This window comes from Lactuca sativa, chromosome 1 (assembly GCF_002870075.4).
Source record: "Lactuca sativa cultivar Salinas chromosome 1, Lsat_Salinas_v11, whole genome shotgun sequence".
NCBI classification, from domain to species: Eukaryota; Viridiplantae; Streptophyta; class Magnoliopsida; order Asterales; family Asteraceae; genus Lactuca; species Lactuca sativa.
The window spans coordinates 169487026-169504234 of record NC_056623.2 but is presented as its reverse complement, the minus strand read 5'-3'; the positions used below and the strand labels follow the sequence as shown (position 1 = coordinate 169504234).

At 40.6% G+C, this 17209-nt stretch overlaps 1 protein-coding gene across 1 annotated transcript; it reads left to right on the top strand.

Moving 5' to 3' along the window:
* Positions 1-4173: 4173 nt before the first annotated feature.
* On the top strand, positions 4174-16905 carry LOC111885068 (uncharacterized). The gene is made up of 2 exons (XM_023881357.1): positions 4174-4396; positions 16241-16905. The coding sequence occupies exons 1-2, from the start codon at positions 4174-4176 to the stop codon at positions 16903-16905; spliced, it is 888 nt and encodes a 295-aa protein (XP_023737125.1).
* The last annotated feature ends 304 nt before the right edge of the window (positions 16906-17209 follow it).

Here is a 17209-nt window from a genome sequence, read left to right as displayed (position 1 = left end):
GAATCATATTCAAGATCCTCAAATATTTCCGAAGCCTCATGATCCTTAAACATATCCCGGGATCATTAATGTTACCACTAATATTTCTAACATTTGTAATGGCTACATTTTTCTTTATTTTTCTCACATGTGCAAAACTAGTCAACACAAGACCCATTCTCAACAGAGAGTCATCTAAACTAGGTAGAGGACCCAGAATACCAAGTCAAATAATGTTCATATGTTGATTCTGAAGGATCCCGAGGTTATCAGACTTCTCGTTACTTACACTGGACTACAAGTAACACATTTATCTATCACACAATAGACATAATTTTCCTTAGCATTAATCTTGTACTCATATTACTTTCACAATCTTTGTAACCTCAGATTAAAATCGATAAAACACATATCAAGGCATGTAATTATTATCACCTCCCAAGGTTTTATGTTTGACATCCTACAAAGGATCAAGGGCTTTCCTTTTAACTCAACTGTCTCACTTTGATTACCATTTGATACTTACATTACACTAAGGCCACAACCTCCCATACAATTTGGTTGAATTACACTTGATCAATTTTTTACCTAAACAATTTGGCGCCCACCATGGGGTCGTGGTGTCCATAATCATTCGAGAATCATGTTTACCTAACCGACCTTATCCTCTTCCTAATATCCTCCTATTTCCTCTAAAAATCCTCCACCCCCAGGTGGAGCTCTTAAGAAAACCTCTTAGGCACTGAAGAAAAACACCTCTTCGGTCGCTACCCAAGGATTTCAGGATCCCCAAGTACTAATTTCCAATAATGAAATCTTCACTATGATTAAGAGATTGGAACAACAAGTCACTCACTAACAGGAGGACAACATGACATTACTCAAAGACATGGAGAGAATGAGGCAGAGGTCCGCCAGCCTCAAGTATAACATACCGAATCTCAGGTATAATATTTATATATTTAGTTTGGGATTGAATGAGTGACTCGACGAGTTGTATGCCCGACTCATCGATTAGAGTCGGATTGGCCACATGGGTTTAATGACCAACTCAATGAGTCAGAGTGCCAACTCGTCGAGTTGGCACTGTGTGAGTAAGCCCTAAATCTCTGGGTTTGTGTCCTATTTAAAGGGCATTAAGCCCTCATTTCCGCCTCACCAGCCACCCAACTCCCCTATGTGAAATCCTAATCGCTTAGAGTGAGCTAAGAGAGAAAAGAGAGTTAATTTTGGGCATTTTTGTGATCTTTTGGAGGAGAAGTTGAGAGCATCAAAGCTTGGATCAAGAGGAGGATTTTGGATCCAGATATTCCTCAGAGATTTGCTTTAGTTGGAGGTAAAAAGGTGCTAACTTGATCATTTCCTTATGAGATCTTGGTTTAGGGAGTTTTTAGGGTTTTCTCCCATCCATCTTGTGTCATTAACTCATTTGAGCATGGCTTGAGGTTGAAACCTTAGATCTAGACTGCAGGGAGCCTTGTGAGTCCAAGGACCCGGGATTTATTGAGCTGGAGGCAAGCTCTTGTGTATCTAGCCCTTGTTGGAGCTTGTATTGGCATTATGAGCCTAATATGGCATGCATGCACGTAAATCTTGCATCTTTACGTGATATTCGATCCTTAGGAAGATAGATCCGGAGTATGGGGTATCAGTTCTACCTTAAAACGTCTGAATGAGAATTCGAATTAAGGGACTCGGCGAGTCGATGAGCTGACTCGACGAGTCAGTTGAAGTTTGTCCCGATGAGTCTGAACACACTGTAACTCTGCGAGATGACGGGTCAACTCGGCGAGTTGAGTTGGACCTTCATGAGGGTTCTGAGGAACTGAAGGGACTCGACGTGTTGGGTCAACATGGACTGTTGACTCGAGTGTTGACTTCTATTGACTTTAGGGTTTTGGTCAAACTTGAGTGATGGAGGTCATTGGGGGAGGGGGGGGGGTAAAATAGTCTTTTACCCATCCCAAGAGTTAAAGAGGGACTAACATGAGTTTATTTAGAGTTGTGAATTTTAAGTATTAATTAGAGATGCTTATTACATGTAGGCGAGGTTTAGATTGTTCGAAGTAGGGGTGTTGATCGGGTAATATTTTTGGGTCAGGTAATTTGGGTTTTTCATGTTAGAAAAAATACCCGTTACCCTACCCAAACTAAATTTGAGTAATTCGGGTATCGGGTCAGGTTTGGGTAATTCGAGTATTACTCGAAATATATAATTTTTTTTTTGAATTTCACCTGAAAATAAATTTAATGAAATAAATACGTCGTGTTTTATTAGTCTTGTTTATATAAACAAACGGGACATAAACGAATTTACTCAAACTTTGAACATTGAGATTTTTTAGTCAATAATACCTGAGATATCAAGTAATTTTTAAACAACTTAATCTAATCTAATAAGATGTTAAAAAAAACAAATACTTAAAGATCTTAATTTAAAAGTTTAAAATGTTTAAGATAATTGTAGCCAAAAGTTTTGTCATGTTCTGAAGTTTCGTCAAGATAATGAGTTTGTTAGTTGCAATAAAAACTATAATTTAGAAAACAGTTAAGTTTTAAAGAACATGATGATATATAAACAATTACTTTTAATATTGTTAGTGTCATATTGTCATAATAAATAGATTCATGTTTTACAATAATGATAGTTAGTTTAAGTGTGATCAAATATCTGCTATATAGTACAAGCTCTAAAAAAGAGGAATTTTTAAAATAATTCGGGTATACCCGAAACCCAAACAATGTACCCTTTACCCGACCCGAAAAAACCGGGTTACCCGATTACCCGAAAAAATTTACCCGATACCCTAAAAAATCAGGCGGATAATTCGGGTATCGAGTATTTTCGAGAGGGCTAGTTCGAGGGGTATTCCGTTCCTTGCTTGCTTAAGAGGTGAGTCTTCTCACTATACTTACCTAGAATGGTAATTTATGTGTGACCAGAGGGTCTTAGGTGCTTATATTGAGTATTGTGATATCCTGCATTATGTCTTTGTGATTTATGTTGTGTATTATCTTGAGCTTATTAATTTAGGACCAGAGGGTCCACCCGAGTTGTGGGACCGGAGGGTCCCATTGAGACACATTGACCAAAGGGTCTTATTTGAGCATAGCCATGAGAGGCTAATGAGATATGTGTGGTATTTTGGGGAACTCACTAGGCTTTGTGCTTACCGTGTTATGCGTTATGTGTTTCAGGTACTTCTTAAGATCACAGGAAGGCGCTGGCTTGATTGTACACATGAGGCAGAGTTACATTTTGTGGATCCTGGATTGTGCTTAGAACAATTTATGAACATGTGTTTTTGATAACTTAATATTTGGGTTTTTTGTATGGTTGTGATTAATGAAACTAATGTGATTTTAAAATGAAAAATTTGTTTGGAAATTTACGATGTTACAATTTGGTATCAGAGCCTTGGTTTGAGGGATTCGGATACACCTTCGGGTGTGTCTGGACTCAAACTGAGGATTTGAGGAAAATTTTCAACAGAAATGATTTTTCTAAAAAAGAGCAAGAGTTTTAAGAGAAAATCGAGTTGGAGCAGTGTGTACAATTAGCCAGAGCCCGGACTGTGATTTCCCAAAATACCCTTACTTATTTGTGTTATGAGATATTTATGAGATGTTAGGGATACATACTAGAGGATAGGCTAGGTATTTCATATTTAGGGTTGGAGTTGCCTGATTTGTGTTGCCTTAGCCTAGGAATTGTTGCTATTTGTGGTTGCCTTGGGTATGTACTGAGTAAGAGTATCTAGCAGGAATCACTTAAAAAGAGTTCTGAGTCGAGGGTTAATCTAGGAGAGATATCTAGATGAGTATATGAGGAGTCTACTGAGAGAGTAGCCTAATATCTGTGAGAGATAGAGTACTTGTGTATTGGAATCCTAGGGAGGAGGACTTGGGGTGACTATAGGTTGGTGTGGAAGGTAGTATTGGACCCGTACTACTGAAAGCACCGGTTCTATATGCAACCCACATAAAAATCCTTAGGGTACTAAGGAGCATGTAGGGGCGGGAAATCGAGTGTGAGTATGCTCGAGTGAGTATTTGATGATTTTTGCATTGTGTTTCAGAGACATCATGGTGGGTACACGCCACAACCCCGAGAGCAGTGGTGCTAGTGATGAGGAGATCCGCAGGATCATCCATGAGGAGGTGGCCGCAACCATTCGAGAGGCGATACCGAAGATGTTTAGGTCTATTAAAACCACCCTGATCGATACATTTGATGATCGGTATGCCGCTGTTATCGAGGCTGATGTTGTTACAGCTACTGCAACCGTTGCCGCTGCTAGACCACAGGGAGGTGGCTCGTTGTTGTTCTGGGAATTCAGCAACACGAAGCCACGAGATTTTGATGGGATTCAAGATCTAATTGCTGCTATGAGATGGATCTCCGACATCAAGGGATGTTTTTGTTGGATTAATGTCTAAGTCCATAACTATAATTGGTAAGACTTGACCCGACCCGGCATGGTCCATTTGGGTTGCATGGCATCATGCAATTGGACAGACTATAATGAGAGAAATAACACTTAAGGTTGATTAATATATTATAAGTTCTAATATATTAATAAGATTATTTAATTAGTATTGATCAAGAATTAATCTAGAATTAATTAAGTGATCAAAAGAAGACTAATTAAATATATGGGTTGATTGTGTAAATTATCCATACTTGTATAGTGGGCTAATGCTCCATGGATAATCAAGTTGGGCTAAAACCCATAGGATGGTCCATGGATGCTCCATGGTGTATTTGAACCCATGGATCCAAGGAAATGGAAGGCCATGAAAATTAGGGTTTATCCTAATTGTAACAACTATATAAGATCATATTCTTTGGGAAAAATCGGCCACTATGAAGAATAAGAAAGGGATAGCCGATTTTAGGAGTGTTCAAGTTTCTGTCAAGTTATTCCAAGTGTATTTGGTGTTGTGTGAACCATTTGAGGTGTCACACTTGAGGCACTAGGCACTCAAGCTTCATGAAGACATTCTACATCAAAGAGGTATGTATTATATCTTGTTATATTCATTATTTTGTATGCTAGATTAGGATAATACCTTGGATGTTCATAATTGCATGTATAATAGAGAAAACATAGATCCAAGGTATTTAGGGTTGCATGTACACTTAGGAGTGTTATAATGCTCAAAAGCCAATAGTTTTTACACGTGTTCATGCCGAGAGCATTTGAGAGTTCGGTTAGCGTTGAACCAGCGTCGCTTGGGAGCGAAGGACTGGTGGAAGTTTGTGACAGCCAACTTTACCATTGCAGATCATGTTGCAGTGTCGTGGGAGAGGTTTACGCAGTTGTTACGAGACGAGTATGTTCCCCAGGTGGAGAGGGAACAGTTAGCCCATGAGTTTCTGTCTCTCAAGCAGAAGACAGAATATGTGACAAAGATTTCGAGGATGTTCCATGATAGGGTGTTGTTTTGCCCTGAGTATGTGTCTACTGAGTAGGCACGTGTGAGTCATCATCTGACTATTCTGAGGAGGGATATACGGGAGTTCGTGGTGAACTCGTCTTACCGGACATTGGCCGAGTTGCAGACCAATGCCCGACGGAGGGAGATTGAGTTAGAGTTACAGGCCAGGGAGGAGGGGGAGTCTCACAGTAGATACCGGAGACCGGTACAGTCACAGCCAGCGACGAAGCGGGCAAAGCCTGCTGATGCGAGAGTTGGGGGCTGAGTTCCCTCAACTTTTTCATGGATCAAACTAGGGTTCCACTCTTGCTGCTTTGCGTGCTACTGATAGTCGGCCGGTGAAGGCCAAGGATCTGAGGGCTCGTGGGAGAGATTTTCAGTTGAAAGCGTAGGAGGTTCGTGCAACACTTGATGTCGTGGCTGGTATGTATTTCCTTATTTATATTATTTTGAGATTTGTTGTGCTCATTCTATGCTATTTATAGGTACTTTTCTTGTGAGTTCTGTACCTGCTTTGGTGTTATTTGACTCGGGTGCGAGTCGATCCTTTGTGTCTTTAGCTTTTAGTCGTCACATCAATATCCGATGTGAGGCGTTGAGTCGACCTATGGGGGTTTCTATAGCCGATGAGCATGCGGTTTTTGCTATTAATGTATTCCAAGGATGTGTACTAGAGATTTTTGGTGTCGATTTCCCCATAGACCTGGTACCTATTGTGATGGGTGATGTCTATGTCATAATGGGCATGGACTAGATGAGTCGGTTTGGAGCTATGATCGAATGAGAGCGTCATTTGGTGACTATATGAGACCCTAGTAAGGGAGTGCTTATGGTGTATAGCGAGGGTACCAGATCTGGATCAGCTTTCTGCTTTGCTGCTAGAGCGAGACAGAGTCTACAACAGGGTTGTATGGGCTTTTTTTGGCATATGTGATGGATATGTGGGTTGCTACAAGGAGGTCGATTTCTATCTTCGAGGTCCCAATAGTGTGCGAGTTTCTGGATGTCTTTCCCAAGGATTTGCCGGGAGTGCCTCCCGAGAGGCAGGTGGAGTTCCGGATTGATTTGGTTCCGGGTGCGACACCTTTTGCCAGGGCACCTTATCGCCTTGTGCCATGAGAGATGCAGGAGTTATCCTCACAGCTCCAGGAGCTGCTGGGGAAGGGGTTCATCAGACCGAATAGCTCACCGTGGGGAGCTCCGGTTCTTTTTGTCAAGAAAAAGGATGGTTCACATCGGATGTGCATTGATTACCGTGAGTTGAACAAGCTGACGGTCAAGAACCGTTATCCACTTCCAAGGATCGACGATTTATTCGATCAGTTACAGGGGGCATCTTCGTTCTCCAAGATTGATTTGAGATCTGGATATCATCAGATGAGAGTTTACGAGGAGGATATACAGAAGAAAACCTTTAGGACTCGTTATGGGCACTACGAATTTGTGGTGTTGCCTTTCGGGATCACCAATGCACCGGCAGCGTTCATGGACCTCATGAATCGGGTGTGCAGGCCTATATGGGATCTATCGGTGATCGTGTTCATCAACGATATTTTAGTGTATTCGAGAACCAGAGAGGAGCACGAGGAGCACCATAGAGAGATTCTTAGAGTATCGAGATCGGAGAGGCTTTATGTCAAATTCCCCAAGTGTGATTTCTGGTTACAAGAGGTCCAGTTCCTGGGGCACCTCGTTAATCAAAATGGGATATTGGTCGAACCGGCCAAGATTGAGGCAGTTATGAGATGGGTGGTGCCGAGATCCCCGTCTGAGATCAGGAGTTTTCTGGGTCTGGCAAGCTACTATTGGAGATTTAACAAAGATTTCTCCAAGATCGCTGTTCCTCTAACCAGATTGACCTGGAAGGGTATTAATTTTGCCTAGGGGCCCAAGCAGCAGACCTCATTTCAGACTCTTCGCTAGAGATTGTGCGAAGCTCAAGTGTTAGCCCTTCTCGAGGGAGTGGAGGACTTTGTCGTATACTGTGATGCATCTATATTAGGACTGGGTGTGGTGTTGATGCAGAGAGGGCATGTGATAGCTTATGCATCGAGGCAGTTGAAGCCTCATGAGACGATGTATCCCACCCACGATTTGGAGTTGGGGGCAGTGGTGTTCTCCCTCAAGATCTGGCGCCATTATCATTACAGAGTCCGGTGTACTATATACATGGACCGCAAGAGTCTAAAGTATCTCATGGATCAGCCCAGCCTGAATATGAGACAGAGGAGGTGGTTGGATGTAGTGAAAGACTACAACTGTGACATCTTATATCAGCCCGACACGGCTAATGTGGTAGCCGATGCCTTGAGTCGCAGAGCAGAGAGTGCCCCGATCCGAGACGTGTGCATCAGGATGACGGTGATGACTCCAGTCTTCGATACCATTTGAGAGGCTCAGGTGGAGGCAGTGAGGCCCGAGAACCTTAAGAGGTAGCGAGTGATCAGATAGGTTTCTGAGTTTGATACGGATAGTCGGGGGCTTATGACTTTCTGAGGGTGGATTTGGGTGCCTTATACAGGTGGAGCTCGGCGTAAATTGATGGAGGAGGCACATATATCGAGATTCTCGATCCATCTAGGAGCCACTAAGATGTATTTGGATCTGAAGAGAGATTATTGTGGCCCTATATGAAGAGGGATGTGGCATGGGTAGTTGAGAGGGGCTTGACCTATCGTCGGGTTAAGGCGGAGCACCAACGTCTACATGGCCCGTTACAGCCACTAGAGATTCCCCAGTGGAAGTGGGAACAGATTTCCATGGATTTCATCACCAAATTACCGAGAACCGCGTGAGGTGTCGATGCGATATGGGTGATTGTGGACCGGCTAACGAAGAGCGTTCACTTTCTTGCTATCAGTGAGAGCTTTCTGCAGAGAGATTGGCCGAGATCTATGTTAAATAGGTGCTGGCACGACATGGGGTGCCGACTTTGATAGTGTCATATCGGGATGTGCGTTTTACTTCCAGGTTCTGGAAAATGTTTCATGAAGAGCTGGGTACCCGATTGCACTTCAGTACCGCATACCACCCACAGACAGATGGGCATAGTGAGTGGATGATTCAGACGCTGTAGGACATGCTACATGCATGTGTTATGGACTTCTGAGGATGTTCGGATATTTATTTGGCCTTGGCTGAGTTTTCATATAACAACAACCATCATTCTAGTATCGGCATGCCTCCCTTTGAGCTCTTATATGGGAAGAGGTGTCGGACTCCCATCTGTTGGGGGGGGGGGGCAGAGGGTGATAGATAGCACTAAGATAGTGCTCAAGACGACTGAGCAGATTCAACCGGTCAGACTGAGGTTACTGACAGCATAGAGTCGCCAAAAGAGTTACATAGACCAACGACGATCCAAGCTTGAGTTCCAGGTTGGAGATTTTTTCCTCCTGAAGGTATCCCCATGGAAAGGGGTGATCCGATTCAGGAAGCGCGGAAAGTTGGGTCCCAGATATATCGGTCCTTTCAGAATGTCTGCAAGAGTGGGGAAGGTAGCATACCGGTTGGAGCTACCTACAGAGTTGAGCCAGAGTCATAACACTTTCCATGTGTCTCAGTTGAGGAATTGTGTAGCCGATGAGACGACAGTGGTACCCTTGGAGGACATTTAGGTGGATGCTACCCTGAATTACATTGAGAGGCTTATAGCAATTTTGGATAGAAAAGTTAAGATCCTAAGGAACAAAGAGGTACGACTGGTTAAGGTGCAGTGGGAGCACCTCAGAGGATCCGAGTGGAGTTGGGAGTCGGAGTCCGAGATTGGCGAGCAGTACCCTGAGTTGTTTTCGGAGCATGAGTTTGAGGGAGAAGTTTGATTCTAGTTGGGGAGAATTGTAACATCCCAACTCTCAGGTATAATATATATATATATATATATATATATATATATATATATATATATATATATTCATTTTTAGGATTGAATGAGTGACTCGACGATTTGTATGCCCGACTCGACGAGTAGAGTCAGATTGGCCACGTGGGTTTAATGACCTACGTGATGAGTCAGAGTGCTGACTTGCCGAGTTGGCGGTGTGTGAGGAAACCCTAAATCTATGGGTTTGTGTCCTTTTTATAGGGCCTTAACCCCTCATTTCCGCCTCACCAGCCACCCAACTCCCTTGTGTGAAACCCTAATTGCTTAGAGTGAGCTAAGAGAGAAAAAAGACTTAATCTTGGGCATTTTTGTGATCTTTTGGAGGAGAAGTGAAGAGCATCAAAGTTTGGATCAATAGGAGGCTTTTGGATCCAGAGATTCCTCAGCGATTTTCTTCATTTCCTTATGAGATCTTGGTTTAGGGAGTTTTTAGGGTTTTCTCCCATCCATATTGTGTCAATAAGTCATTTGAGCATGGATTGAGGTTGAAACCTCAGATCTAGACTATAGGGAGCCTTGTGATTCCAAGGATCCGAGCGTTATTGAGTTAGAGGGAAGCTCTTGTGTATCTAGCCCTTGTTGGAGCTTGTATTGGCATTATGAGCCTAATATCCCATGCATTCACGTAAAGCTTGCAACTTTACCTGATATCCAAGCCTTAGGAAGATAGATTCGGAGTATATGGTATCAGTTTTTCCTTAAAACGTCTGAATGAGAATTCGACTTAAGGGACTTGGCGAGTCGATGAGCTGACTCGGCGAGTTGGTTGAAGTTTGTCCCAATGAGTCTGAACACACTGTAACTAGGTGAGTTGACGGGTCAAATCGGCGAGTTGAGTCGGACCTTCATGAGGGTTCTGAGGAACCGAAGGAATCGATGAGTCACATAGATGCACTCGACGAGTTGGTTCAACATTGACAGTTGAAACGAGTGTTGACGTCTGTTGACTTTAGGGTTTGGACAAACTTGAGTGATGGAGGTCATGGAGGGGTAAAATGGTCTTTTACCCATCCCAAGTGTTAAAGAGGGACTAACATAAGTTTATTTAGAGTTTTGATCTTTAAGTGTTAATTAGAGATGCTTATTACATGTAGGTGCGGATAAGACTGCTTGAGGAGTATTCAGTTCCTTGCTTGCTTACGAGGTGATTCTTCTCACTATACTTACCTAGAGTGGTAATTTATGTGTGACCAGAGGGTCTTATGTGCTTATATTGAGTATTGTGATATCCTGCATTATGTATTTGTGATTTATGTTGTGTATTATCCTGAGCTTACTGAGTTAGGACTAGAGGGTCCACCCGAGTTGTGGGACCGGAGGGTCCCACTGAGACACATTGACTGGAGGGTCTTATTTGAGCATAGCCATGAGAGGCTAATGAGATATTGATGGGTTATGAGCATTCTAACACCCCTAAGTGTACATGCAACCCTAGAAAAACTTTGGATCTAGGTTTGTCTAAAATACATGCAAAAAAATGTTTTCCAAGGTTCATAATCCTATCTAGCATTCATGGGGAACTTTTAACATAAAAGATGGCTAGAGTTACATACCTTGTAGTTGATTTGATTCCTTGAAAACCATGAGAGCCTAGCACCCCAAGTGTGATGCCTCAAATGTTTCAAACAACACCAAATGCTCTTGGATTAAACTTTGAGAGAGAATGTCACACTTAGAAATCGGATTGCCCTCTATGTTGCTTCTAGTAACTGATTTTGGTGAGCTCCATATCCTTTATATAGTGTGTTACATCTAGGGTTACACCATGTAAACCCTAATGTGACATGACTCTTCATTTCCATGACCCATGGGTTTGTAACTCCCATGGAGCATCCTATGGACCTTAGCCCAACTTTATCCATGGAGCATCTAGTCCACTATACAAGTATGGATGATTTACACAATCAACCCATATATTTAATTACTCATCTTTTGATCACTTAATTAATTCTAAATTAATTCTTGATCAATACTAATTAAATAATATTATTAATATATTAGAACTTATAATATATTAATAAACCATAAGTGTTATTTCTCTCATTTTAGTTTATCCAAATTCATGATGCCATGCAACCCAAATGGACCATGCCGGGTAGGTTCAAGTACATACCAAATATAGTTATGGACTTAGACACCTTATCCAACAGTCTCCCACTTGGATAAGTCTAATAACTATATCTACAAGTATGACTTCAGGAACCGATCAGCACTCGTAGCTCTTTCAAGGTGTCTTGGAACTGAAAAGATGATGATACACCGTTTAAGATAAGTGATCATATAATTCTCTGTTCTAGATATCATCCAGAAAAATACATGGAAGAATGTCTTACTTATTGTCGAGCAGTTTGTTTCCCGATTTCCGATTTGTTTGACATAGAATTAAATGGAACACATCAATTCGGTTCTGACCGGACCCGATACATAGGTCAAAACCAAATCATCAAGGGGCCTAGATATCCGCTTCTAATCCATTAAGGAACAGATAAAATTCGACTCATATGCTTGTTCTACTACTTGTTGAATCACACACAAAAGTACGTTTTATAACATCGAGTTACCAATGCGTTTTCGTACGATCAATGCATAACCAACTCATAGGCAACAAGTCATATTTCTAGGTTTGAAGACTTATATGATATTACCGTCTCACGATCACTCGAGATAAATTCCATGAAGTGATTCCAGTGAGTGTGGGTTGAGTCCAATGCTCAGAACTTATGAGCACTCATGATTGTTGTAGCCATGTCCAACACCTTAGACCTCTACAACCAATCATGACAGTCTTGATTTATACTTACTTCCGACATATGACCGACTGTGGAGGTTCGAATAATATGATCTACCAAACATAATTATTTTGGAAGTCAAAACATGCAAAGGAAATATAGTAAACGATTGACAAAAGATAGCAAAACTTTACTCATAAATAAACACAACTTTTATTCATCATCAAATTTCAATTACACTTTACAAATTTCAAAATTATCTAACTACTAAAACTAATATCATCCTTCAGCCCTATGCTCCGAGCATGGTGGAGATGCTTAACCCAACTCAGTCCCTTCATGAGGGGATCTGTTGGGTTCTCATCCGATGAGACCCTCTTTGCCACGAGGAGTCCTTCTTCTATTCGATGTTTGATGAAATGGTATTTTCTATCGATGTGTTTGGATCTCCCGTGATCCCTTGGTTCCTTGGCTAAGGCAACTACACTTTCACTATCACAGAAAATTTCCATTGGCTCATTTATAGCTGGTACAACTCCAAGGTCTCCAATGAAGTTCTTTAGCCATATCGCATCCTTTGCTGCCTCGCTTGCTGCTATATAGTCGGATTCGCAAGTTGAATCAGCCACTGTCTCCTGCTTGGAACTCTTCCAAGTAATCGCTCCTCCATTTAAGGTAAAGACCTAGCCTGACTGAGAGTGAAAACTATCCCTATCAGTCTGAAAGCTAGCATCACTATACCCTACAACTCTCAATTCATCACTCCCACCGAGGGTAAGGACCCAGTCCTTACTCCTCTACAGGTACATGAGGATATTCTTTACTGCATTCCAGTGAGCATTGCCAGGGTTCCCCTGATATCTACTGACCATGCTCAAGGAAAAGGCCACATCAGGACGAGTGCAGGTCATAGCGTACATGATCGAGCCTACTGCAGAAGCATAATGTACTTGACTCATTTATGCTATCTCAGCCTCAGTACTCGGGCTCTGAGTTTTACTCAGTCCAACAAGGTTCGATTACGCCTCTCATCCATACCATTCAACTGTGGTGTCCTGGGAGGTGTCAACTATGAGATAATCCCACATTCCTTAAGATAGCCGATGAACTCTATACTAAGATACTCACCACCACGATCGGATCGAAGCATGTTAATGTTCCTACCCAATTGATTCTCGATTTCTTGTTTAAACTCTTTAAACCTTTCAAAAGTCTCTGACTTATGCTTGATTAAATAGACATATCCATATCTACTATAATCATTAGTAAAAGTCAAATAATAACGATTAGCATCTCTTGTGAAAGATTTGAAGGGTCCACACACATCCTATGTACCAGATCCAACAAACCTTCACCCCTAGCACAAGAACCAGTGAAGGATGAGGTTGTCATTTTTCCAAGTAAGCATGATTCACAAATATCATCTAACTTTAGGTCAAATGACTCCAAGACTCCATCGTTTTGGAGCTGGCCTATGCGTTTCTTGCTCACATGTCCAAGACGACAATGCCATAATGATGCTTTATCCAAGTTATTATTCTTAGAAGAATCAATACACAACACATTATTTCCTAGGTTATCTACAACAGACACAACTTCATACACACCATCACAAGGTAGTGCTTCAAAATAAAGAACATTATTATAGAAAGAATTTATTGCACCAATTTCATTATCAAAAGAAAAGATAAACCCTTGTTTGTACAAAGCATGAAAGGAAATAATATTTCTTTCCATTTCTGGCGAATAACAACATTTATTCAAATCCAAAGTAAACCCACTACTTAGCAACAAAGAATAAACTCCAATCTTGGTGACAGGCGAAGCTTTCCTATTCCCCATGATCAAGTTTATCTTTCCATGCTCCACATTCTCACTTCTTCTTAGTCCCTGCAACTCAAAACAGATGTGAATACCACAACCGGTATCAAGGAGCCAAGAGTTAGAATAGGGTGAGTTATTAGATAGAATAGTGTAAATACCTGCATGGTTGGGTTTTAACTTCCCATTCTTCTCATCTTGCTGGTACTTAAGGCACTTCCGCTTCCAATGCGATTTTTCATGACAATAGAAGCATTCAGCCTCTTTTGGGTCAGAAGGAGTGACGAAACCTTTCTTGGTTCCACTTGAAGAAGAGCCATCAAGGGTCTTACCCTTGGTTCCCTTCGAAGGGCTCTTCCGCTTCTTCCCTCTACCTTTCCCGGTTGCCAGGATAGGGGCGGAGTTTGGAGTAGGAGTAGGAGTGTTAACAACCGAAGTACCTTTACGACATGTTTCTGCAGTCTTTAGGAGTCCTTGAAGTTTGCTGAGTGTGACTTCTTCCTTATTCATGTGGTATGTCATGCGGAATTGATCATAACACGAGGGTAAGGAGTGCAAAATGATATCTATTGCTAGCTCCTTGGGGAAGTTCACATTAAGCTTCAGCAAACGATCCACATACCTTTTGCATTTTCTGCATGTGGCTCGTGACAGACTCTCCATCCTTCATGCTGGTTGTTATCATGGAGGAGATTATTTCATATAGCTCTTGACGACCACTGATGGTATCTTTCCATCATATCTTGGTGCATCTCAGAAGGGTAGTACTCCTCATAGGACTTCTGGAGTTCAGCTGTCATGGTATCCATCATGATGCATGCCACTTTGGTGGCATCTCTTTCATGAGTCCGGAAGTCAGCGATCTCATGGGGAGTAGCAGTGGACTCATCGATCTCCTTTAGCTCCTTATCGAGGACATATTCCTTGTCCTCATAGCGAGTCACCATCCTGATGTTCCAAATCCAATCCATAAAGTTGGAACCATCGAATATGACCCTCCCACATAAATTCATGAGGGAAAAGGAGCCGGTAGGGTTTGAGCCAGAAGCAGTGTTGTTGGAAGACATCTAAAAGAAGAGAACAAGTTTAGTTTAGATATAAAGATAGTCCTTAATAAAACACCCAAATGTAATATTAAGGATAGGATCCAATCACAATATATCATAACTTAGAAGAGGGATGTCATAATCAAAGCTATAACATATTTGAAAGGTAGGTGAATGATGATTCACCAATTTCCACCATGAAAACGAAATACTCCCTCCGTCCCATTTTAGTTGTCCACAAATAAAAAACACATAGTTTAAGAAAAATACATTTAATGCAACTTTTCTAAAGCAAAATGACCTATCTACCCTTGTATGAGCAATTAATACACTTAATCAAGCATTAATACAAATAAGAATGTCCATCCATTTCTTTCAAATAGAATAAAAAGAAAAGCTTAAACAATTTAAATAACCATTAAATGCTTCATTTAGTTAAACGAAAAGGATATGTATTCGTGGCAAAGTCTTCCCACCAATTTTTTACTGTAAATTAGCTTACCTCCAAATTGAAAAAATTTAATCATAAGATAAAAAACTTTGGGTCCAAGTTCTCCCTCCATAATCAATTCAATGAATCTTTATAACCATTTCCATTCACCTTTTTTCCATTACGTACAACAATAGATTATGGAGAACTCTTTAACTTTAACGACTAAAAAACACACAAGTCATGCTCAACGTCAAGATATATATATATATATATATATATATATATATATATATATATATATATATATATATATATATATATATATATATATATATATCAAGCCTTACTGCAACAAAGTTCCAATGGAGAGTTGAGAAGGGGTTCCATAAGTGATGTAGCTGCACTTTTTGGTGTTTCTAAGTGGACCGTAAGTCGTATTTGGAAGCGGGTTAAACTTCAAGCTGAAAATGGGTCAACAATTAATTTATCTTCAAAGAAGTTACAGGTTGTTGGGCGAAAAAGGGTTCAACTCGATTTGAATCAAGTTTCACAAATTCCGTTACGTTGTCGAACAACCATTCGGTCTATTGCAAAATCATTAGGTGTTTCAAAATCAACTTTACAGAGAAGAATAAAAGAAGGTGAACTTAGACCACACACAAATGCCATCAAGCCGGATCTTACCCATGCAAATAAAACAAAAAGGTTAGAGTTTTGTTTATCTATGATTACGAGGTCATTACCTAACTCAAATCCTACATTCCATGATATGTTTAACATCATCCACATTGATGAAAAATGGTTTTACATATCGAAATCATCAAAATGGTACTACCTCGTTCCCGGCGAGGACGAACCGTCAAGAACATGTAAAAGCAAAAAATTCATTACAAAAGTCTTGTTTTAGCAGCTGTTGCTCAGCCACGATTTGATGTATTTGGAAATGAAATTTCTTCCAGAAAGATTGGAATCTTCCCACTTACATCAAGAGAACCCGCTAAGCCTTCAACTAAGAACCATGTTGCGGGAACGTTAGAGACAAAACCAATTTTAGCGGTTACTAAAGAGATAATGAGATCGTGGTTGATAGAAAAAGTTTTACCCGCTATAAAAGCTAAATGGCCACCAAACCATACGGGTCCAATATTCATTCAACAAGATAATGCAAAGCCTCATATTGATGTTAATGATAGTGAGTTTATTGAAGCATCGTCTCAAGATGGATTTGATATTCGTCTTTGCTTTCAATCCCCAAATAGTCCAGATTTAAATGTGTTAGATCGTGGATTTTTTTGGGCGATTCAATCACTTCAAGAGCAAGAGGTTCTTCATATGGTTGATGAATTAGTTTCTGCAGTGCAAACCTCATTTGACAAGATGCAATCTCAAGAGCTTAACAATGTTTTCTTAACTTTGCAAACATGCATGAAAGAAATCTTAAAAGTTCATGGTGGCAATAACTATCGAATACCACGTATCGGTAAGAGTAGGTTGGAACGACAAGGTAATTTGCCATTACAAATTGAGTGTGAAAAAAGTCTCATAGATGAAGCAGCTTCGTATTTGATCTGATATGTAAACATGAAAGAAGATGAAGTTTTAATTTTGTTGTGTAAAACCCTCGTTGTCATTTTTTAGAAAAAAAGAGAATGTTTGATGTACTCATTTCTAAACAAAAAGTACTAGATGTAACTATGCATGCGTCATTATGAGATGAAAATTTCCTTTTGCTTTTCTATTCAAAACAATTAATGCCCGTAGTAATTAGGCTATTTAGATTTTTGTGTGGTATCTATAACCGAGGGTAGTATGGGAAATTAAGTTAATTTTAGTAGCCTTTTTTTAGTAGGTGACAATAATTTTGGGACAAACCAAA

Excerpts from the sequence above, each read along its gene's own strand:
- LOC111885068 (XM_023881357.1), top strand. The coding sequence starts at position 4,174 with ATGTTTAGGTCTATTAAAACCACCCTGATCGATACATTTGATGATCGG. Across the intron at positions 4,397-16,240 it reads GATCTCCGACATCAAGGGAT|CAGCTGTTGCTCAGCCACGA; the intron begins GTTTTTGTTGGA and ends GTCTTGTTTTAG.